At 44.7% G+C, this 25,284-nt stretch overlaps 1 protein-coding gene across 3 annotated transcripts in view; it reads left to right on the top strand.

Annotated features, from left to right (window-relative positions):
• Positions 1 to 25,284, top strand: part of KAT6B (lysine acetyltransferase 6B) — a 122,058-nt gene that overhangs the window by 61,938 nt on the left and 34,836 nt on the right. For all 3 annotated transcript variants that reach the window (XM_063434336.1, XM_063434334.1, XM_063434335.1), the window contains 3 exons: positions 983 to 1,124; positions 7,467 to 7,628; positions 7,857 to 7,950. In XM_063434336.1, the coding sequence (XP_063290406.1) occupies positions 983 to 1,124; positions 7,467 to 7,628; positions 7,857 to 7,950 (398 nt within the window). The remainder of the gene's footprint in view (positions 1 to 982; positions 1,125 to 7,466; positions 7,629 to 7,856; positions 7,951 to 25,284) is intronic.

The following is a 25,284-nucleotide window of genomic DNA, read 5'->3' as shown; positions in this document are numbered from 1 at the left end:
CCGTGTGAACATATAAGTATTTGTACCTTTAATTTGGATGCATGTATGTTTTTGTTTTGTTTTTGTTCTCATAATTGAATTCTTATAAAATGTGCAACCACCAAGCATCCATTTCCGTGGTCATTTTGTAGGAGATGGTAAGAACCATAGCAAGTAAAGTCTTTTCCCTGTATATATCCTGTCGGTTTACTAGCAAAATGTGTGGATTCGTTTTTAATGCTTATCTGAAGCCACTACAGTCATCCTCGTTCTTTTTTGTTTTAAGAATGGTAACCTGCCGGATTACGGTTTTGATTCCCACAGTGAACAAGTTTTACAATATCACAGTTTCTCTGTGCAGTGCTGTGGCTCTTATTGCCCTGGAGTCCTGATTCCTCTCTTTGCTAATGCTAATTAGAAGTTTGGGAACACTTTGTATGCAGTGTTCAGCCAAGCATGGAAGGAGTTAACTGACTTCTTGGAAGAATCTACTGTGCGGGCTACACTGAGAACCAATTATATCTATTCAGATTAAACAGAATACTTTCATGTGTCTTTAACGGTTTCAGTGCTGGACAACTTACCTTAGAGCTATGATAGCGCCCTATCTGACTATACAGAAAGCAAAATCTTGTTTGCTGGGTCTCTTTGTGCTATTGACTCCACATTTAATGCATACTGATTATATCATCATACTTGGTGTGTACTGTGCACAGATTGTGTGTGTGTAGCAGCTTTCCTTATATTGCGACTGCCATGGATATAGTCTTTTTTTTACGTCACAATTGTGTCTCAAGGTACAGTTTCCATCTAGATTGTATGCTCACAGGCCGGGTCAAGTTCACTTCTCCTTTTTGTTTTAATGTGTCTAATTATTTATCACTGTTCTTTTTGCACCAATTGTAAAGCACTTTTGATAAAAGAAATGCTATGTAAGAACTGTTAAATGAATAGTTGAGGTTCTTCTGGGTATATTTCATTTTTTAATATGCTATTTTCTCAGGTTACCAAAGCTTTACCTGTGTGAGTTCTGTCTGAAGTACATGAAAAGTAAGACCATTCTCTTACGCCACTTAAAGAAGTGTGGCTGGTTCCACCCTCCTGCTAATGAAATCTATCGGAAGGATGACCTCTCAGTATTTGAAGTAAGTTCAGCTCGATCACCTCTAACTTTGATATAGTAGACACTAATTTGAAGGTGATTCTCAAAAGGAACTATCTTCTTTGAACTATTAGACTGTAACTGGCAAAATTGTGTTTAATTTAATATTGATATAGTACATAAAGCCTCACCAGCCGGTAGAGGAACACATTCCTCTGCCAGAAGCCACTAGTCACTGATATAACTTGCCGAAAATGTAACGCCTCCCTCCCCCCACTTAGGTAAAGGAAGTTTCTATGGGTCATATTTTATTACAGTCTTGGGGGGGGGGGGGGGGGGAGGTTTGATTGGAGTGTTCTATTGTACTGTTGGCATTCCAGAAATGTATACAGATTGCTATAGCCGTCCTAAATGCCTTTATTTCAGAAATGTATAATTTTACTGTATGTGGGCATTATGCTCAAATGCTGAAAATGGCAATGGCATGTGAAGAGAATTTCTGCAAGCTGCACTGCTAGTAATGCCTTTAGGGCAGTGTCGTAGTGTGGGTGGGAGCCACAGGGCCGGTTGACTTGGCCGAAAAATTCTTAAGGGTGCAAAATTTCAAAAAGCACCAGCCTTGCTGTATGCCATGATGGGCTGATGGGGGAAATCAAAGATCTCCATCTCCATCACTGGCAAACTGGCACTTAAGCTCCGCTGGGTTCTGCATGTTCCTCTCACAAGCTCAGACCATTACCGTGGTTACCATGGCAGCATTCCAACAGACTAGATCTTGTGAGACTAAACTCTAGCCGGAGTAGCTGCAGGCTAGAATTCATTTACCATTCGACAGACAGACAGACAGACTCACTCACTCACTCACTCTCTGAACCCCTCATACATGTTAGACAGCCACTGAGGGCAGACGTAGTGCTGCAAGCACTAGTGCAGCACTAGGTGCAAAAGGAACACAGCAACCAGACCACTTCAGTGAGCTGAAGTGGTCTGGGTGCCTACAGTGTCACATACAAGGAGAATAAACAACTTGTCACTTTGGTACAAACATAATGTAGCATATTTAACTTTTAAGAAACACAGTAGTGGGGGGCGGAGCTTACCAGCCAAGCAGAGCAGACGTGCCTGGCTGGAGCTCCTGCGACTGGCAGCAGATTTTGGGTCAAAAACCCCTACTACCCGCATTACCCAAGCGACAAACAGCAATAATCGAGACCGGGGGATGCTGCACTACCTGGTGATACCCCACATAAGCCCCCCGGAACCTGAACAGACCAGCCCGAGGCTTGCCACTGACCGGCTCCACGCATCCCGCCTACCTAACGCGACAACCTCCACTGGGACACCAACCACGCGGTTTCTCTCAAAATGGCGGACGAGCCTCCTAACTTTGAGCTCAGGAAGCAGCATGAAGCGCCAGCTGGATGCACAGCACACGAGCAAACAAAGCTATGACTAGACGTAATCTTTGCCCGTTTCTGGGCGCAACTAGAGGCCCAAAGCAAAGCAGCAACCCAACGCAGCGGAAGAGGGAAGAGCGGAGAGCCACCCTCGGGCACAAACACCCGCCAAGCAGAAACATACCCAGCACTGAGCCCACCTGGGCCAAGAGCCGCCAGGGTTAATCTCCCCAAGCATCACCCACGGAGGCGGAAGATTCACCGCAAGCAGCGACAAACCAGGCGACACAGCCAAACCCCGCCGGAGAAGGACCCTAGCCTCAGTTGTGAGTACCTGGGTCCCTGGGACATTGATGCAGTCCCTCCCCACAGCCCGGGGCTGGAGGGTTGACACAATTAACCCCCTCCAGGGGCAGCGTCCCACTTGGGCATGGGACTCTGTTAACACCGCAGACGGCATAGGCTAAGTGGGGCCTGAGGGACTCTGGGGCCATACCCTCACCTCTCGAGGAGCTGGGGAACACGGCATACCAGCGGCACACAAAAGAGACGCTATCCTGCTTCTCATGCATTAGAATAGGTTGTTAATGTTCACCATAATTTATCTGGGTGATATAATCCTGCTTTTTTGTTTTGTTTGTTTGTTTACCTCCCTTGCTGATCTTTTAATCTTCCTATCTGAAAGCGATGGTAACAATTAATCAACCGGTCAGCACGGATTACCACTTATGTCGATTTGCCTATCAACTGTTATACTGCACTGTAGGATATAGATGGTAGTCGCACTCTAGACTCACATATTCACTTAACACTGTCACACATAGCTGTGCAGCACAGCCAGTTGTACATAGCCTGACCAGCATGCTTACAGCACATAAAAACTGAGACAGATCATCAGAAATTTAGTTACTGACCACATGTATCCAATCTTCGTGTATGCAATGATTCCTTTACTATTATTCTCGATTCATATATAAAAATTTGTGCAGAACCCTCCACATGCTGACCAACTGTTAACAAAGGCTTATGTATATGCTTGTCAAAGCTGTTGAGGCATGACAAGCCCACTTGTTATGTTTTCATGCACGCAAAAATAAAGAAGAAAAAAAAAAGAAAACCAGTAGTAGATTAAGTGATAGGCTTTGCGGTCTGGCCTGGTTTGCACAAATACAAGTTATTTCTTGTTACATCAGTATATTTTTAAAATACAATACATGTGCTTAGGGGATAAGGGGTTCAGTACTGGACTTGTTGAAGGGACCCCGATAGTGGTAGCGCTCCACAGGTTAGGGAGCGTAATACTTGCCTTGCCCCAGACGCTGGCAACCCATGCTGGATTTATTTAGTTTTGTCACATCTACTGTTTGTGGGAAAAAAAATTATTATTTCGCTTTTATGCCAGCATTTCTTACCCTGTGTGAAATATTTCAAGATGAAGGACACTGTAAACCGAATGTGTAAAAAAAAATGAAAATGTTTACGTTTGTCTGCAAAGCAATATACACACAAAATTGCTGTGTTTATGATATGTTTATATACTAGCTATGCATCCCTTGGTTCAGATAAATGCTATGTTAATGTTTTCAATGAAGAAGAGCATGGTAAGGGCTGGAGCACATTATGTAGCTGGGCCCGAGGAACTCTGAGCTTCTGCTCCCTCAGTTGTTTGGGGCTGGTATAATGTCCTTCTATGATCCTTTTGTAGTGCTTAAGCGGGCTTCTTACGCCAGATATTCCCATAACCAGCTTGGGCACCGAATGAATATATTTTGCTCACAGCAACACCAATTATTCAGGCTTTAAATCATTGATTATATTTTGCACCCTGTTTCTGTCTGTGATTAGTTTTGTTGCATTTGTTATTTTATATTTTTATTCTATGTTTATTTACATTTAGCAAACAAACAAGCAACATTGTTGGCCATCTGTGGCCTTTACATACCATCGGCTCTTACTCTTTGATCTTTGTCATATCGTATACTAAGCATCTGATTTTTTTTATAATTCACATTAGTTAATAGTTTTTTTTCCACATTGTCTCTGAGACACCTTATTCGACTGTTTACAAAATATTAGTGCGGTAGTGTCTATCTGTATGCAATCTATTATGCTATGTCACTTGTGACATACTATTCTACTATAAACGTGCTCTTATTGGATTGTATTGTGTCTTTTGCCTCAATAAAAAGGGGTTATTGAAGGTGTTTAACTCTGAAATGTAGCAAACTTAGATTCTAATAGCAACTTTTGAGAAACCGCTAATTTGTACAAATATTTTCACCTTTGCTGTAATCACAAATTGGCTATTTGAGCCAAAATTTCACTGCAATTTGAACTTTACTTAATAACCTTGATAGTTCTTGAAAAAGAAAAAAAAAAAAAAAGTCTATGGCATTGAAAAAATAATGTATACAACCCCAGGACAAATTGGCAGGGCATTTTAGTATATGTAATTTAATTGGTAAAGAGAGAACAATGGCAGACTCGTAAATTTGTCTCAATCATCTACTGCAAGCAGTAATTATTTTTAGTTTCCCATTTCTATTATCTTTGCCTCATTAAACGATTTTCCCATTGCTCCATTATGTAAATAGCTTTTTCTTGGTTTGTACAACCCTGTCCATTGACTTTGTCTTTGAAATCCTACGGAACTTCCTCTTACACTGTGTTAACATACTTGAGCTTGAACAGGTGCACCTGCTCTTTATACTGCCTGTTGTATTGCTGCCATCTGGAACTGACTGATACACTCTTCACTGTTCTCACAATAGCTTACATCTTTAACAAGCTCCACAGCCACATGGAAAAACCTGCACAAAAAAATACAACTCCCTGTACCCCAAGGAAGGCCTAACGCACATCAAAGATCCATTTTATACATGTAATACATGAAGATCCGTAAGGAATTCTATATAGAGCAGTGGACCCTATTGTCCTGAAATACCAGTGGGCTTAACATTTTCATCAAAACAGAAAATACTTCGCCTGTTATCTAACAATATTACATATCTTTTTACATGAAATTCTCTGGTGGATTCCTGGCACTATAGCTCCCCCTGCCTCCCCCCTCACCGCAGTAAATAAAGGTTACAAAATGTAATTTACTTACTTTACCCCAGCGCCAATGTCCCTTGGCGCTGGGTTGTGGCTCCACCTCCTCCAACATCCCGTGTCGAGTGGGCACTAATGCGCATGCGCGCCAATTGGCTCGCGCGTATTAGACCTCCCCATAGGTAAGCATTGAATCAATGCTTTCCAATGTGGAAAAATCTGACGCTGAATGTCTGCATGCAGAGCATGAGGACGCGCAGAGTCAGTTACCGGAACAAAGGTCCGTTAGGATCCAGCAAGCACCTCCAAATAGGAGTGTCTTATTGAAATCTGTATGGGCTATACGTATGTCATAAATCTCTTTCCAGTAGGGGTTCACTCCCCTCAGAGCAGTTCCGCATTAACACTTCTGAGGGCAGGCTTAGAGTAGCAGTGGGCCCCCAATATGCCTGCATTTCTAAGCCATTGTCGGAGCTGTGTATTCTCTGTGTACTCAGTGATTCTCACCTTTGCAATTGTGCAAATTTGTGATGGTACTTCAACTTTGGTATTTTCTGGTTTTACATGGCTTTCAACTGCGTGTATGAAGTAAATCTATCATTCTAGGGCCTATCTTTTAGCGGCCATCTGCCTTCAGGGATTAATTATTTAGTATACATTTTCTATTGTTAAAATTGTTACAGATTTATCTCCCAAAAAAGCTCCCATCAGAAGGTAACTAGATAGAAAATGGCGTTATGCAGTTACTCACGAGCCGTCGTTTGATTTAACAAAGGATGAACATGCCTTGTAGATGTCACGACTGCCTTCAAATACTTCAGCAGGAAAGTGGACAGTCCACTGGGAGATTCCCTGGTTTATGTCCATTGCACAGTTAGACATTAGGCAGTAATGTATTTTGAACAAAAAGATATGGAAGGGCTGCGCCAAATAAGGGTAGATAGTCCAGTAAAGTATTGCTAGGGTGCCAATAGATGGTCTAGGATACTTGATAGAGTTCCTCTGTGGATGCGTCTAGTGTAGACCGTTCCGTATAAGTAAATACAAGAGAGGTAGAGGCGACTAATGGTATAGTATGAAAGTTCAGGGTGTGATAGGTAACAAAATGTAGAGAACTCACATTCAAGAGAGCTATGGCCAGCTCTGGTGTGGATTGCGTACAGCGGTATAATCCCCGCTTATGGGATATGTAGGGAGGGGGTCTCCGTCAACACCGTCTGGTAGTCCAGAACTCGGAAAAGAAAGACAGAAAGCGACAATAGTGCTCTCAATTTTGATGTGGTTCAGTGTGCAGATAAGAAGAGGTAAAAAAACTCACATTTGAGGGAGCTATGGCCAGCTCTGGTGTGGATAGCGTACAGCGGTATAATACCCGCTTATAGGATTTGTAGCGGCGATACGTCCGTCAGCACCGTCTGGTGATCCAAGGGTCTTTCTTTTTCGAGTTCTGGACTACCATACGGTGTTGACGGAGACCCCCTCCCTACATATCCCATAAGCGGGGATTATACCGCTGTACGCAATCCACACCAGAGCTGGCCATAGCTCTCTTGAATGTGAGTTCTCTACATTTTGTTACCTATCACACCCTGAACTTTCATACTATACCATTAGTCGCCTCTACCTCTCTTGTATTTACATATACGGAACGGTCTACACTAGACGCATCCACAGAGGAACTCTATCAAGTATCCTAGACCATCTATTGGCACCCTAGCAATACTTTACTGGACTATCTACCCTTATTTGGCGCAGCCCTTCCATATCTTTTTGTATCTATTCACCGAAGGATCCGAGGGGTTTTCCTTCATTTGGGTTGCTGCCTACCTTGACTAATTTTGTGATTATTAGCGCTGAATTCTTTTTGTATTTAGTAATGTATTTTGAGCAGTTCTGGTGCACATGTCTTCTAATCACATTGGCTTTTCCTCCCCCAGGTAGATGGAAACATCAGCAAAATTTATTGCCAAAACCTTTGTTTGCTTGCCAAGCTCTTCCTGGACCACAAAACTCTGTATTACGACGTGGAGCCATTTCTTTTCTATGTTCTCACCAAAAATGACAAGAAGGGCTGTCACGTGGTTGGATACTTCTCCAAGGTATGGTCACGGCCACAAACTAGTCTAGTTTGCATCATTTTATGGATTATTCCTAAGTAGGCGTATAGATAACTAGTGGATATGGATGTCATGACCGCCTAGACTAGTCTATAAACTAATTCACGGAACGTTTTGTGTTGTTTTCCTATCCTCCTTTGTTCCGCATGCTTTTGCCTGTCTTAAAAACTTTTTTTTTTTTTTCTCCCTTCTTCCTCCTTAACTCCACAGGAGAAGCTTTGCCAGCAGAAGTACAATGTCTCCTGTATTATGATCTTGCCTCAGTACCAGCGGCAGGGTTTTGGAAGGTTCCTTATAGACTTCAGTAAGTTTGCTATTTATATCTACAAGTCCACCCAATTTGTGTTCATTGCTGTTTTTTTGTTTTTTTCAAATGTATTTATAAAACTTGAGTAAACCAGGTTGAATGGTGTCAAGGTTATGCTGTTAATTGTAGAGTATTTAGGTCTCTCAAAACATCCAAGTTGTCCCAGGCGCTACCTGAAGTGATAATTCTCAGGCTACATCCTAAGGTATTAACTAATGGTATGTCTGTTTTTAACGGGATATTTGTATTCATCACATTTGGAAATGTTTGCGCCTGTCCTCAGTTTGTATCCAGTTCTCACCCACAATACGAGGGGTCTGCTGACTTATTTTATGATTATTCTATTTTACCATTCGTGTAGACCTTACCCAAATCTTTACTTTTTTATGATATCATTGAAAGCCCATGTGTTTGTGGAAGCATATCCACTATCCACACTAGAGTAATGCATTTATTTTGCTTAGAATGTACTTAAGCTTTCATACCATTCTAGTGTACTCCCGATATATTGAGCAGGGCCTCGCTGCTTGCATTAGTCAAACTTGTCATTGAATTTGTCCCCATTATTCAGCACCACAGAATATGTTGGCGTTTGTTAAATTATATTCTTTTCATTAATGGGTTACCTGACAATTAGACCTGATTTTTCAGTGTGTTGGAGGTTATCTAGGAGTTTACTAGATAATCACAATTATTAAATCCTCAGTTTCTGAATATAAAAAAAGCAATACTTAACTTGGGATTGCCTCTACTAAGCTGCTTGGCTCCCAGCAATTCTCTTTTCGAGTAAGAAGAGAAATCTACTTGTTTGATTTGGCTGAAGATGCTGAATGCTCTAAAAGTGAAAATAAATATTTACTTTGTGCTGCGTAACTGACTAAACTACTGCTGCCCAAAATCAGTGGGCACATTGCAAGAATATACGGAACACAGCCAAAATGTGCCACGGGTATGCTTGTGCATTGGAGTGCTAAACACATTTATTGAAGGGTGTACAATGTATCAATGGATCGTGCCTGTGGGGCAGAATGCAGCCTTGTCACGATTTGAGTTAAAAAACACAAATAATCCTTTTTAAAAAATATTTTCCACTGAATTTAGATTGTCGTTCTCATCATATCACTGTTATTGCATAAGAAAAAGCAATCATGAATTCACAGAATTTTATCATGCTGTGAATTCATGTAAATTTGAAGTAAAATGGTGTGAATGCTTAGAGAATTTTCTCTGGAGGTGTACAAAGCACGTAGAACTACTTGATAGTCTTAAAAAAAATCTCACACAGCTCAGAGCGATATTAGTGCAATGGTGTATTGGTAGCACATGCTAACGGAAGTACATAGATGTGCACACTTTACGCTATGTGAGTATGTCCTCTGTGTGTCATTGAGTGGCTCGGGGGAAATCTATATATTTAAATATAATCTATATTTAAGGTCCTTTGTGCAGTAACTTACCAACTCAGTCACGACTGAACACCAACATTTAGGTGTTCTGCATTTCTAAGCATCAGGGAAAAACCGTGGATTTAAATATTTAAATGTCACATTTTTTTTTCTGTCCCCTGTGTCATTTAAGATGCTTAATGGTATACAATGCTAAATTGACTGTAAATTATATTCACAGTTTATGTTCAACTCTAAATAAGAAGGACATTTTGTGGAAAATCAATGTGAATAGTAAATGATGCAGAGGGCAGACAAAAACATGTCATAAACTATTTTCTCTCTCTCTCTCTCTCTCTCTCTCTCTCTCTCTCTCTCTCTATCTCTCTATCTCTCTATCTATCTATCTATCTATCTATATCTATATATATGTATATATATATACAGCCTACATTACTAGTGGTGCCAGGTGTGGTCGGGAGAGCATTATGTACAAATGTTAGAGCTTTAAGAATGTACAAATAATGAACAAAAATATTTACAGCTTATGGTTTTGCTATGTAGGCAAAAAACAAAAACCGTAGTGGGTGTCCCAAATTTTATGTTAAGAAATTTGAAATCTTACACATGCAACTGACATTAGGAAGGGAAAACATACTGGTATTCATTAAAAAGGATTCGGAAGGGACAGAAATTTAGGAAGTGTGTTGGTTTGGATTTGAGCTTTATACAGGGTTTGTGATGTGCTAAGCGTGCCTGTAATGTACTGTTTTACAAATAAAGATGTCAGGATGTTGGGAAAAAAACCAAAATCTATAGCCAGTACTCTCCATCCCACAGAACCTCACAAAACTACCCTGGCAGTACCTAAAGGCACTAATACCAGGGGAACTCACAGATGGTTAACATTAATAGAACTGGGGGTGACGGCATTTTTATCACATGGCATTAGGTTCCAATGGGTAGCAGAGAAATCTGACACATTTAGTTTCACCAGCATTTTTTTTATTTCCAACAGCAGTATTAAAATGGTCCCTCATTCGGGTATTTATTTCAGCATTCACAGCTGTTTTGCATTAGGTGGATGGAAAGAGATGGAAATTTGTATTTTCCCACATAATGTGTACCAATAATGATATTTCTATTCCCTGCACTTTCTTGAACTTCCCCTCTGCATTCCCCCCTCCTTCCCCCCCCCACCCCCCCACCGCCAGTAGATAAATACTCTGTTTTGTCAATTTTAATCTAGTCAGAACACACCTCCCCACACCCAGCAATCCACATCTCAACTCCCAGAGGTCTAAGGGGCTGACAGATAATGATACGGATGAGATCTGCATTGCGTGTAAAATCTCACCCCAAGAATGGAGGCCTTCCTCCCCTCTCCCCCTCCTCCTTCTCCTTATTTCCCTGCTGTTGGATCTCCTAGCTGTTGCTGATCTTGGCAGCTGTGTGCTTGTGCTACAGCTCTTTTGTCTGTTCAGCTCTCCACAGCGGCTGTGTGTGAAGTGTCTGTGTTTGTCTTTGCTATTCTACGGAGTCGAAGCTCCAAGCATGCAATGTTTTTGTTGTTAGAAGAAACACAGCATGTTGGTTTCTTACAGAAATATGTAGAGTGCATGTCTGCTGCGTTCTCGCTTTGTGTATATCTGTTTGTTAGTATTTCTATTCTGAGTTACTGTAGGTTTGTAATGAGGGGTTGTCAGTGTAATTACAGGAAGCCAGGCAGCTCTCCTTATGACCCCTCTAGGTGCAGGTTAATAACACTGACAGCCTGCAGTGTCGTTTCATTATCTGTTCCTTGCTCCGCCGAATGTGTCGCATTTTTTTTTTTTTAAATGGAGCCTTTTTATTACTAGTCTGCCACTTTGTGTGCCACATAGATGGAGTAGGGAATAGTAACTCCAACTGGTGCTTGGTTACACAAGCCTGTACATTCTTTGCAAATTGATAGTGAGGAGGTGAGGTGTACTGTTAAAAAATCTAGCCTTTTGCTATCTTTTATATTTTCGCAATAAGCATCATATGAACCAAGGCTTTCCTACATTGCATATCCATCAGTGCATTTATTATTTGATTGCTGACTGCGTATGTGTTTGATGACCAAGTGGCTACTAAAAATGACTGAACATACTCCATTTGCAATACATTGGGTTGTCTACTTTTGAAAATGGTATGCCATCATGGGGGTAATTCTCATTCCTGGGCTACCATACGGTCTCAAAGGCAATGTAACCAATCTGGCGAATTTCAATGTGAAAAAAACGAAAAATGTAACCTGCTATATTTGACCCTGTAACTTCCCAAAACACCATAAAACCTGTACATAGGGGGTACTGTTTTACACGTGAGACATCGCTGAATGCAAATATGTGTATTATTGCAGTAAAAGCAAACCATATTATGACATTCAATTCGTATTTTCTCTAATTTTTTTTTTTTCATATTAAATTATGTTTCATACCTAAATATTTGATGTTAAATGGAAGCCCTGTTTCCCCTGAATAAAATGATATATAATAAGTGTGGGTGCACATAAAATGAAAGAGGTGAATTACGCCTGAGCAGACATATAGCGCAAATTCAAGTTTTTGTTTACGTTTTGTTTTGATCACAACGTGTACATTTGGCTCAGTCCTTAAGGGGTTAAAATTGAATCATTATAAATTCTACTGAAAGGGACACTCCAGGCACCCAGACCACTTCTGCCCATTGGAGTGGTGCCAACTCCCACCACCCTTAACCCTGCAAGTGTAATTATTGCAGTTTTTATAAACTGCAATAATTACCTTGCAGGGTTCAGTCCTCCTCTAGTGGCTGTCTATCGGACAGCCACTAGAGGGACTTCCGTGTTCTTAGAACACGAAAAGTGTTTTAAATGACGCTGATGTCCTCACGCTATGCATGAGGACCTTCAGCGTCGCCGAATAATGTTTTCCTAAGGGGAGGTCTAATGCACGCGGCCAGTGCTGTCGGGCAAGGGACGTGGGCTGGGCCTGACCCAGCACCGAGGGACATTGGCGCTGGATTCAGGTAAGTCACTGAAGGGGTTTTAACCCCTTCGGCAACATGGGATGGGGGTGGGAGGGAGAGGGTCAATTTTCTCCAGATACACACTTGTCTTAACTCCCATGTCTTTGAATATTCCATTTAAAATTCCAAATCGTATCTCAATTAGATTTAAGGACATAGAAACACTACATCTACTTTCATTTAAACACACACACACAGAGATCTGGAAAGACCTATAAACAGTCCAACACCGAAAAAACTCCCTTACATATTCCCAGATACACACAGAGGCATACACTCACAGATGCACACAACCAGTCTACACGCTCCGATACAGATACAATTACTCTAATGTCCAAAGGCCAAGCTGCATCCCGAGGATCTGGCACAAAATGCCTAATCAGTACAGAATGCTGTAGTGGCTATGGTGCCAGCAGTGCCCTGTCACCCTTCTGGACTAATCTGTCCAACAAGTTTTTTTAAATGGTTTGATAACACACTAGACTTCTCCTGCCAGATGTCTTCACTGAGCTAGGCAGGTCCCATACAGAGGGACTCAAAAGCTTATTGTGTACATTATCAAAAGGGCAATATTTTCACGGGCTTTATGATCGAACAGTTCAGAGTATAGCTGTGTCCAGTTCTGCTGTGGTTTGGCATGACGCCAACCTGACGCTTGCTCAGTGCATTGTGTTTATTTAGAAAGCTTAGAAAGATTATTCTGGCATTTAGTGTGCTATGGTGCTGTTGACTAAAACAATGATGAAATTCCCCTTTAGTTTGATGGATCCATCCTATCTCCACCCTTGTAGATTGGTGTAATACAGCGTTTCCCAATTGGTGTTCCACGGAACCCTTGGGTTCCAGCTGGGGCAGCATGGAGCAGTGATCTTCAAGCTTCTCCCCTCTGCTCCCTCGCGCTGTTTAATGATGCCGGTAACTGGAATTTGACATAATTCTGGCTCCTGGCTCACTACAGGGAGCAGAGAGGAGCCGCTTGAAGACCACTGCTCCCTCACATGCAGGATGAGCAGGCAGCCCCACTAGACCCCAGGGAAAGTCCACTCAGCTCTCCCAAAGGTAGGGAGGCTGGGTGGATTCAAATTAAAATGGAAAATGTGTGTGTATGTTTGTGTGTGTGTGTCTCTCTCTCTCTGTCAGTATGTGTGTGTGTGTCTCTCTCTCTCTGTCAGTATGTGTGTGTGTGTGTCTTTCTCTCTCTTTGTCAGTATGTGTGTCTCTCTCTCTCTCTGTCAGTATGTGTATGTGTATCCCTGTCAGTGTGTGTCTTTCTCTCTGTGCGTGCGCACGTCTCTGTCAGTGTGTGTGTGTGTCTGTCAGTGTCAGAGAGTGTATCTTCTTGTGTCTGTTTAGGTACCCGCACCCCTCTGATCACAAGAGAGGCATTTTTACTCACCTTCTTTCCCACGCCATGCCAGTTTTCCGTGGCTTGTCCTGCCTTCATGGGTGAGATAATCAACCTTTAAGATCTCCGCTAAACCAATGCTTTCCTATAGAAAAACGTTGGGAGGATAGTGCGCATGTTTTCTATATGTAACATTAAGCACCTCCATGCAGAGCATGAAGACGCTGAACAAAGGTGGTGCACACTGTGCAGCACTGACACAGGACTCTCTAGTGGCATCTGAGTGACTGTCACTAGAGGTGTTACTAGGCAGCAATGTAAAAATTATCTGAAAAGGGCAGTGTTTACATTGAAAAGGCTACAGGCACCAGAACAACTACATTAAGCTGTAGTAGTTCTGGTGACTAGAGTGTCCCTTTAAGAACTGTATATATATATATATTTTTTTTTTAATTCTTTATTTATGCCAAGGTAAAAACAGTCCAGTGAAAACACATTACATCGAAACATTGGAAGATATAGTAACCGTTTGTATGCCATGTCTCCAGTGCATCTTTAAAAACAAAAGAGTGACACTCCTTACATACTTTTCCTACACCGACATATCTTGGAGTGAGTAGAACAAACAATATAGCGTGGACACACTGTCCTCCCTGGTATATTTTAATTTATAACATAAAAGTAAAATCAGATAAGACGTGAATAAACTATAAATCACCACATATACATTTCTTTAGTCGATAGGACATGCCCTATTCTTTCTCAGGTTTTCATATGCGGGTTCCAAAAATCCGCCTCTGAATCACCTAAGAATTGCAATCCGTCTGTTTCTGTGCGTACAGGTCCATGTCCTATCGTAATGCATGTTAGTTACGTATTGAGTGGTTATATTTCATTTTCATTTGCGGTGAATGTTCACGGTAAAAAGAAAATAGAAGAAAAAAGATAAGAGTGGTAAGTAGGAAGAAAGAAAAAGGGAGTACGAGGGGGTGGTGGAGGGGGGAGGGTGCAGGGATGAACCGGCCAGTTCATATCCAATCTATCTAATCCCAGCCTTGGTAGTATCGTTAGCGTGTACCTCAGGCATTCGCTGCGCTGGCTTCCCAAGGGCCCCAAATTTTTTCAAACTTTTTTGTCGAGCCTCTAACCCTGGCTGTTAGGTCATCCATCAGATAATGATCTCTAATCTTCCGAATTACCATATCAATTTCCGGAGCCTCGCTCCGCAGCCACACCTGTGCCAATGCTCTCCTAGCGGCTAGGTTCACCTTATGCAACAGGGTCTGTTCCGCTTTTGTCCAGTTCTCCATAGATCTAGCCAGCAAGAACACCCACGGGTCCAGCTTAACCTCTCTCTCAAATATGTCTTGTATCAATTGCGCAACCTGCCGCCAAAAGACCTGTGCGATTGGGCATTCCCACCACATGTGAACGTAAGTGCCCTTGAGGCCGCACCCCCGCCAGCATAAGTCCGTAGTAATTTGGTTCATACGGCTCAACTTAACTGGGGTAACATACCATCGAAACAGCGTCTTGTATGCTTGTTCTTGTATTGAGACACACATAGAGGACTGCGCGGCCGCCTCCCACATTTCCTGCCATGCCACTCCTTCCAGTGTCTCCCCCAAGTCCACCTCCCATTGATCTATATATGTAATTCCTCCCCATTCTAAAGTGTTATTGCACAACTGTGAGTATAGAAGCGAAATCAGTTTGCTCGGGAATTGTTCTTTCGCGCACATTCTTTCAAAGAATGTCATCTTTGCTACTGCGGCTTTTTTAACCTGAGTGTCTTGGGCGTAAGCTCTAATCTGGAGGTATCTAAAAAAATCAAAGGTTCGCAAAGATGTTTTGTTGCTCAAATCCTCAAATGTCACCAACGACCCTCCCTCATACAACTGGTATAATCTCTGCAACCCCGCCCGTTCTATGCCTCTAAAATCCCGGGCCGTCATTCCTGGTAGGAATGCCGTGTTCCTCAAGAGAGGGGTCATCGGAGAGGGGGAGGACGCCAGGCCATACTTAGGAGCGGCCGCGTCCCATATCCTCAGAGAGTTGATAATCGCAGGACAGGGCACTGTGATGTGTGGTCTGTGCTCTCTAGGGGTCCACATATAGAACTGAGGCATATCCAGTCCCATAAGGGATGCTTCCAGGTCTACCCATCTCCTTTCTTCCAGGTGGAGAGTGCCACATTGCCACCTGGGCCAGCTGGGCTGCCTCATAATAGAAATGTATGTGTGGAAGGCCCAGTCCGCCCCTGTCCCTAGCTCGGTAGAGGATGTTGCGTGAGACTCTATGTTTTTTGTTTTGCCATATGAATTTGCCTATCGTTTGTTGAAGTGGCCCTAAGTCAGACCTAGTTACTTTAATCGGGAGTGCCTGAAACAGGAATAATATTCTGGGGAGTACATTCATTTTAACAGAATGGATCCTCCCTATCCAAGAAATCGCCTTATCAGTCCAGTTCTCCATGTCCGCTATCAACGTCCGTATCAGCAGGGTGTAATTCTGTTAAACATTTGAGATGGGTCTGCCGTTAATCGGATGCCTAAATATTTTATGTAATCCCTCGCTATTCGTAGGCTATGTGTCATCCTTATGTAAGTGACGTCCGTCTCTGGCATACCTATAGGTAGTACGCTAGACTTGTCCATATTCACTTTGTTTCCGGCCAACTCCCCAAAATCCTTCAGTACGGTCGTTAATGCCGCCATAGAGTCTCTCGGTTCAGTCAGAGTCAATAATACGTCGGCCGCAAATGCCGATACGACATATCTTTGCCCACCTACATCTATCCCTTTAATGTCCGAAGCTATGCGTATTGCCTGAAGGAGTGGTTCTAACGATAAAGCAAATAACAAGGGGGACAACGGGCAGCCCTTTCTAGTACCGTTGCTCAGATCGAATGGCTTTATCCTTGCGCCCGAAATGCGAATTTGCGCCCTGACGTTGGTGTACATGGCTCGCACTGCCGTCGTAAACTGGGCTGGGAAGCCAAAATGATCCAGCAATGTAAATAAATATGGCCATTTAACCCTGTCGAACGCCTTTTCGGCGTCCAACGACAGTAACATTGTCGGTATTTTCCTGATGTTTTGTCTCCATATGAGATCCACATTACGCCTGGTATTCTCAAAAAGCTGTCTATTTGGTATAAACCCCACCTGATCTGGGTGAACTAATCGAGACAGCATTGGGTTAATCCTGGCGGCCAGAATTTTCGCCAGTAGTTTGGAATCGTGGTTGATGAGGGATATCGGGCGAAAGTTTTCCGGGAACGACAGATCCCGACCTGGTTTCGGCAGTAATACAATATCGGCTAGTGACATGTCTCTATCAGGAGGTCCTCCCTCCAGTAACTCGTTGAACCAAGCTTCCATATGCGGGACTAGTTCTTCCCTAAAAAAATTATAATAAGAGCCATCAAAACCTTCCGGTCCTGGTGCCTTATTGCTCTTCAAGGCAGAGATTGCTACGTCCACTTCCTCTGCCGAGATAGGTTTCCTCAAGTATTCAACAGCCTCTTTTAGTTTTGGCAAGTCCAGCCCGGTGAGAAAAGCTTGTAATCTGTCCCTCTCACTCTGTACTCTGGCCGGGTCTGTTGTGGAATGATTGTATAATTGAGTGAAAAATTCTGTAAATACCGTTGCTATGTCTGTTGGGTCTGTGCGGCTTTGACCCGAGGCATCCTTGATTTGTGTGATGTGGGTCCTCTGCTGTCGTGGTCAGAGCGACCTCGCCAGCAGGGTGTCCATCTTGTTAGCTTTTTCGAAGTAGGTCTGTTTAGACCAAATGATAGCCCGCGCCGTCTCGTCAAGTAGCGTTCCTCTGACCGAGGCCCTCAGGTCCTGGACCGCCCGCAAATTAGTGAGTGTAGCGTCCGTCTTATGTTTTTGTTCAGCCTTACGCAAAGACTCCAGAAGGGATGATCGCAATAGGGCTTTGCGCTTTTTCTTTAGTGTAGCTTCGCGAATCAAAATGCCTCTAATCACCGTTTTGTGAGCCGACCACACAGTTTCCTTAGACAGTCCTGATTCGGCTTCACTGGCAAAATAGTCAGTCAATTCCCCCCTTACCATCCCAACAATATCAGAATCACGAAGCATAGACGTATTCAATTTCCAGGACCACGGGGACGCCACACTTAGTCAATCTAGTGTTAAGGACACATCTGCGTGATCCGACCAAGTGATGGAGCCTACAATCGACTCCCGACACCTTGGGAACCGAGGAGGGATTGACCAAAAAGAAATCAATTCTCGAGTAGGTATCGTGGGGTGCTGAATAAAACGTAAAATCGTCCTCATCAGGGTGTTGCGCCCTCCAAACATCAACAAGGCCTGTATCCTGTATGAAGATATGTAGTAATTTGTCTTGCCCGCCCCTGTTGTGTGATCTAGGGAGGTTTTTACCAGATCCCCTATCTCTCGCTGGGCATGGAGCTGCATTGAAATCGCCCCCTACTATCACCATTCCATGTGGCAATGCATTGATTACCTGAGTCAATTCCGCCCAGAACTCCTTGGAGGGGTCGTTCGGGCCATAAAGATTAAGAATATGTATACTATGGGAGTAGAGCGTTCCTGACAGGAGTACGAAGCGGCCTCCCGAGTCTGTGTGTATCTTTGTAACAGTGAGCGGGCATCTGTGATGGATCAAAATTGCTACCCCATTCCTCTTATTTAGAGCTCTAGACTCATAAGTGGTGCGGTATGTATGGTCCCTAAGCGCAAACTTCGATGACGCTTTAATGTGTGTCTCCTGCAGGAAGGCTATGTCTGGGTTTAATCTTTTGAGGTCCCTAAACATAAGGCGCCTTTTTTTGGGTGCGTTAAGTCCCTTAACATTCAGTGACAATATCTTTACCGGCATGAACCCGCCCTACTGGTTTCGCTATGATAGGGCACATTGTTACGCATGCGCACTAAATTGACCCCAGGTACCTTTCTCGTTGGTGGAAGGACCATGGTTCGCCCGTATGCTCTAGTCTGCTCAGTGCATGCGACATCAATCAATGTTTTCTCACCGGCCGTCCCGCTTCCTTTCCTTGATTGGACTTGCACGTCCCTCAGGTGAACTCCATTTAATCTCCGGCCAATCCTTAGGGGTGTCTCCCCCACGCCCCCCTCCAGGGAAAAGTAGGATAGGGAATGCAAAAGGGAAAGGAAAAAAGTAAAGTGGAAAGAAGGAAAACAAGAATCGAGAAACATATTATATACAACAGGTGCCTGGTCTTACCGGTAGCCAGGCATGTGTGGGGTGTGAGTCCCTGTTCCTCCAGTATTCCTGAAAGGTCCTATAGGAGCAGGGACTCAGACCAACCTAAATTTTAAATTATAAATGAGACCGCATTCTCATAGTAAAGCATCGTAAGCCTCCATTGCCGTTACAGTCGCCTAGTAGGGGCATCTCACCACAATCTGCCGAGGGTCAGTATACTTGTACACCATTCTGGGCTCTCCCCTTCCCCCATCCATCCGCCCATCCCGCGATATTCCCGCCCTCCTGATCCCCTAAAAAGCATAATGTTGCCACCAAAGATGAGAGCTGTGACATAAACCCCTAAGAAAGCCCGGCCAGGAGAGCTATGGCGAGTACAGCGTAGCCCCAGCTCACACTTCAGGAAAATGTAGAGCCCAAATAAGTATGGTACAGTCCCCGTAATCGAAAATGAGAATTGGAGCAGCTGAGACTCACGAGAACCCCCCTCCCATCACAAAATCGCAAATCCTGTGCCTTACAACGTGTTTTACCCCCTAAGGACACATGACGTGTGATACATGTCATAATTACCTTTCCTTCCTTAAGTTAAGGGGCCCCCTGAGACAATGCTCTACTAGGTGGCGCGAGTGACACTGACAAAAAGATAGCGAGGAACAATGGTATCCCCCCGCCACCCACCACTACGTATCTTGGTAGTTAGCCTCGGTTTAAGCTAGATGGCAACAATCCAACATATAAATACACAGAAGGATATGAAAACAGGCAATGCATTAAAATAAAGCAATAGTTGTGGAACAGAAAAAAGAAAAAACAAGTTATCTCCCTGCCGCAATCCGCCCCGCCGCCCTCCATAACCTTCCCGCCACCCGACGGCTAGTTTGAAAAAATTAAGTTCAGGTCCCGAAAATCATCCATGCACCTGCAAGCATCTGCACTGTGTTTCAGTCAAAACCTGGGTGCGGGCATGGATGAGCACTCACCCGAAGTCCCCAAAAGGACCCAAAAAAAGGGGGATACTACCCTCAACTTCGCCTTAGGTAGTTCCTGCCAGGAGATAGAAACCCTAACCCTCCCCATGGCAAATCTGAGCCCCCCCCGTAAGAGAGCCTCAGGCCGAGTGTAGAGGGCCCAATTTTAGCGGGTATAAGAGCCCCCAAACCCCCCAAAAAGATAAAAAAAACTGAAGAACTTGCCCGCAAATAGAAAAAACACCTCCTCCCAAAATCAGGATGCAGAACACCCCCCACCAGCCATCCCCACGAGGAGTTGGCCCCAAAATGGAATAGACACCCTTCAGACCTCACTCGCCCGCCGTGTACCAATCTCGGGGGAGGGGATGCACCGTCGCCATCGCTGCATCTGGGATCGTGGTTCCTCCTGTTTCTTGCACCCCTAGCTCATGCAGAAATGACACCGGGTCGCCCCCCGGGCGTAAAATCTTAGAGCGGCCGTCCTTAAACGCCATCAGCCGAAATGGATATCCCCATGCATATTTAATGGAATGCCGCTGGAGCAATTCCGTTATAGGCCGCCATTCCCGCCGCTGCCTCAGGGTGTCCGGCGTCAGGTCTTGATATAAGGCCAATTCCGCTCCTTTATACTTAATGTGGCCCTCTCTCCCGCGTCTCATCAAAGCTTCTTTCGTTTGAAAAAATTGAAACTTGATGATGACATCTCTGGGCTTGTTATCGTTTGCCCGGCGGGCTCTCAATGCGCGGTGCGCTCTCTCTATGTGCCAGTGATTTTCAGGTATATTTGGGAGGAGCGGTTTAAATATGGAGGAGACCACCTCAATCAGGGAGCCTTCCCCCTCCTGTTCTGGCAGACCCCGCAGGCTAATGTTGTTCCTGCGCGAACGGTTACCCAGGTCATCTAACGCAGATTCAGCCGCCGCTAACCTGGACGTTAAGAGGTTAATTTGGGCCGCGGCCCCGTTGTGGGCTCCCACCATGGACTCTACACGCTGTTCTAAGACTGCAGTTCTGGTCCCCAGGGCATGAATTTCCGCCTTGACCTCAGCAGTATTCCTTGCTATTTCCGTTGCCAGGAAGGACCTTACCTCTGCCAAGGTAGCCAGTATCTGCTTAGTATCTGGCTCTTGGGGTCCGGGTGTCGCGCTGGAGCTAGGACTGGACGGAGATCGAGGCCCTCCTGTGCTCTCCCGTCCACCATCTTGGGTGGAATTCCTCATGACGCGGGAGGCTGCAAAGAGATCCGACACCGTCGCTCCCTGCTCAGCTTGTTTTTTCGTCTGCTTCTTAGGGGCCCGCTTGTCCATCTCGGGTTCCCCCGCAGGCAGCTGCCGGTAAACTCACGGTCTGATTGCTGAAATTCGCTGTTGGTCCGGCGATCCCGGCGGAGCTTCACGCAGGTACGTCCAGTTCGCTCCGACCGCAGACCACGCCCCACAGAACTGTATATTTTTATGACATGATGGCAGTACCTGTGGGTTTGCCGTTCTCCCTGGGACAAGCACCTATAAGCTAAGCAAATCCCTCCCCCTTGCCCTATAAAGGGCTACCAAGGCAAACCTACCCCAGTTCCTTCCTGGTCCCTGTCAGGGACGGACCGGCATTTGTTGTGAGGTGAGACACGCGGGTTAAAGGTCTGGGAGACTCGGCCCGATAGCTGCCCGGGTGGTATGCTGAGCGGCCATGCTCCTGCCTCTGCGGTTATGGAGTGAAGCTCTCAAAGTGCTCTTATGCCAAGATGGGTTCCGGCATTTTCATGGTGGTGGTCCTTGGCGCAGGTAGGAAGTAATTAGCCCTGCGCACAGCGATGGAATGCACGGAAGGTGATGCGTTCCACCAAAAGTTCAGGCAACGCCATTGGGTGTTCCATGTTGTTAGTACATTATGTCAAAGGGTACCACTGGAAAAATTAATTGGGAACCCCTAGTGAAGCATCCAGGATGAGGTTAAACGTTTTTGTATCTCACTGGAGTTTTACTTCAGCATTTGTGGTTTAATTCCATATAAAGATCTACTGGTTTGTGATTAATTGTTAGTTTCTTGTAATTTTTCATACGTAATGGGTATATTTTGACTTAGACTATGTTTTCTAATCACTGCAGCTTTTAGAAGAATGTGGGGGTGTTATTGTGTCAGATCTTCTTTCCTCATATTTTCAAAGGCATTTTTCCAAATATTACTATTTTGCACTGCTAACGGGTGTATCTGATTTAACCAGTGCTGTGGAGTCAGCCAGAAGCATTTATTGGCTTACTGGAGTCAAAGCCTGTTAAAACATTCTGATTAAGGGGGGGCAGAGCTACAGGCTGCCTGACAAGACGTGTTTAGCTCGAGCTCCGTATGCCAAAGTTCTTAATTGGGCTTATACGAGCTGAGTTGCCTCAGATATTGACCACAAAAGCTGCCACTTGTCGGTGATCTGATGGGGAAGAAAATGGAGAAGCGGAATAACACTAAGGAGCAAGGTTCCCAAGATATTGGAGACCTGCTGTTTAGCAAAGAGCCGCGTGGTGGTGCATCTAAAATGGCCGCGCAGTCCTCCGAAATATCCTCCGAAGAGGAGCCTTCTCTGGACACACTGGATGACCTACCTACGATATGGAGCCTTCATCAGGTGTCTTCCGATGAGGAAGAGGACACACCAGCTACCAAACGAGATATAAAGTCCCTCCAGAGGGACAAGAAGACAGAACCCGCTGCAAAAACCTAAAAATGCGGTGAGTTCCCGAGGATGTGGTCATGGCTGTGCTGCCACACTATCTACACCGGTTGTTCGCCAACCTTCTGCCACCAAAAATAGCTAAGACAATAATCTTAGATGGCTGTTACCGCATCCTGCAGCCGGTGAAACATCCCAACCCTTCCTCCAGGGACCTCATTGTGCAATTTGTTTCCTCGTTGGACCAAATTGCAGTGCTGGCTGCAGTGAGGGGAACCTCTACATGCAAATTTGAAGGGCACACACTTACATTTTACTCTGACCTGTCCAATGCAACGCTGCAGTGGAGACGCACGCTCCGACCTGTAACCACCATCTTACGAGAGAACGGTATTCCTTACCGATGGGGTAACCCTCGCTCATTACAAGCCTCTCACAATGGAGTGACCCACAGGCTCGTGGACATTGTGGGTTCTAACACCTTGCTACAGGCCCTAGACTTTACCTCGACTAAGCTGCAACAATGTCCTGCGCCAGTAACACATCACTGGGATGTCAACGCAATTCAACCCTTCATCCCTAGGGTCTACAAGCAACCTACACCCAAGCTCCATCCAAACGGCTAAGACTGTACATTCTTTGTTTGTTTGATTCTAGCTCCTTTCTTCCTTTACTGGGCTACAATCTCTATAAAGCCACCACGTATACTTAACCACTGGGCTGGCTCCCCGCACTTCTTCTAAACAGCAGGCCATGCCGAAGATACAACATTATGACAGAATATTGTTTTTTGTTTCACCCCTATTTTATATTACAATTTTTATTTTTTTCTCCCTTTTTTCTCATGAAGTTCTCTCTCTAACAGACACGAGTTCTTAGTGCCAAGGGTTAGCTTACTATTCATGAAACTGTTCGCCTTACATTCCTGACCAAAGGACCTAACCACGGCTTCTAAGCTGAGACCGTTTACATTTTGTCTGATAATGTTTTTTTGGGGGTGTCTTTTTTTTTTTTTTTTTTTTATTTTATTTAAATATTGTTTATTTCTTCATTTCTCTATTTTATATATTATTAGTACCCACTTCACTGAAGCCTACAGCATAACATAGCACACCTCCACTCTTGCTCTGCTCATACCGAGCCCTTAAAGGATCACTATAGTGTCAGGAAAACATACTCGTTTTCCTTACACTATATAATCCTTAGGTCCCCCCACCCTCAAAGCCCCCCTCCCGCTGGGCTGAAGGGGTTAAAACACCCTTCAGCCACTTACTTTTTATCCAGCGCCGGGCTCCCTCGGCGCTGGTGACCTCTCCTCCCCCTCCGACGTGAGCTCCCGAGTGGAGTCGAATGTGCATGCACTCAGTGGTGTATCCTGGTTTTGTGCTGCCCTAGGCAGGACAAAACTCAGGCGCCCCCCCTCCCCCCGCGCCACCCCCACCGAACCTTTCCCACCGCCCCGCATTCTAAATACACACACACACACTCGCTAACAGAAACACACACACACTCACAGGCAAACACACACTCACAGGCAAACACACACTCACAGGCAAACACACACTAACAGACACACACACACTAACAGACACACACACACTAACAGACACACACACACTAACAGACACACACACACTAACAGACACACACACACTAACAGACACACACACTAACAGACACACACACTAACAGACACAGACACACACTAACAGACACACACACACACTAACAGACACACACACACTAACAGACACACACACACACACTAACAATCACAGACACACACTAACAGACACACACACACACTAACAGACACAGACACACACTAACAGACACACACACACACACTAACAGACACACACCCACCCACCCACATTAACCCTTTTTTTTAAAATTTATTTTTAACACATTTTTATTTTTTTTAACACATTTTTTTAATTTTTTTTTAACACGTTTTTTTTTAATTTATTTCTAACACTTTTTTTTTTAAATTAATTTTTAACACATTTTTTTTTTTTTTTTTTTTTTAAACACCCCCCCCCCCCCCCCCAGCCTCCTTACCTTTGGGAATGCTGGGGAGGGGGGCTGTCTCTTCCTCCCTGGTGGTCCAGTGGCTGCTGGGTGATCGGGCGGCACTGCCTGGCAGGCGGGCGGCTGGCCGGCGAGGGAGCACTTCCCCTGAGCTGTCTGCTCAGCTCCCTCGCCAGCCTCAGGAGCCGGAATATGACGTCATATTCCGGCTCCGCCTCCCAGCCTCACTCTGCGGCTGGCGAGGGAGCTGAGCAGACAGCTCAGGGGAAGTGCTCCCTCGCCGGCCGGCCGCCCGCCAGGCAGTGCCGCCCGATCGCCCAGCAGCCCGCCGGCATGTCTGTTAGCCGCAAGGCTAACAAGACATTTGCCTTGGGCATTTGGGGGCGGCTTCTTTTGCCGCCCCCTGGAAAATGCCGCCCAAGGCAAATGCCTTGTTTGCCTCGCGGCTAATACGCCCCTGCATGCACGGCCAGAGCTGCGCGCGCATTAAAAACGTCCAATGAAAAGCATTTCTCAATGCTTTCCTATGGACATTCTGCATGCTCAATGTGATCTTTGCATTGAGCGTCGCAGAAGTGCCTCTAGCGGCTGTCAGGAAGACAGCCACTAGAGGCTGGATTAACCCTGCAATGTAAACCTAGCAGTAACATTTTTTTGTGTACTTTTAAAGGGTTACTTCAT

This window comes from Pelobates fuscus, chromosome 10 (genome assembly GCF_036172605.1).
Source record: "Pelobates fuscus isolate aPelFus1 chromosome 10, aPelFus1.pri, whole genome shotgun sequence".
Lineage (NCBI taxonomy): Eukaryota > Metazoa > Chordata > Amphibia > Anura > Pelobatidae > Pelobates > Pelobates fuscus.
This window is presented reverse-complemented; position numbering and strand designations above follow the sequence as displayed.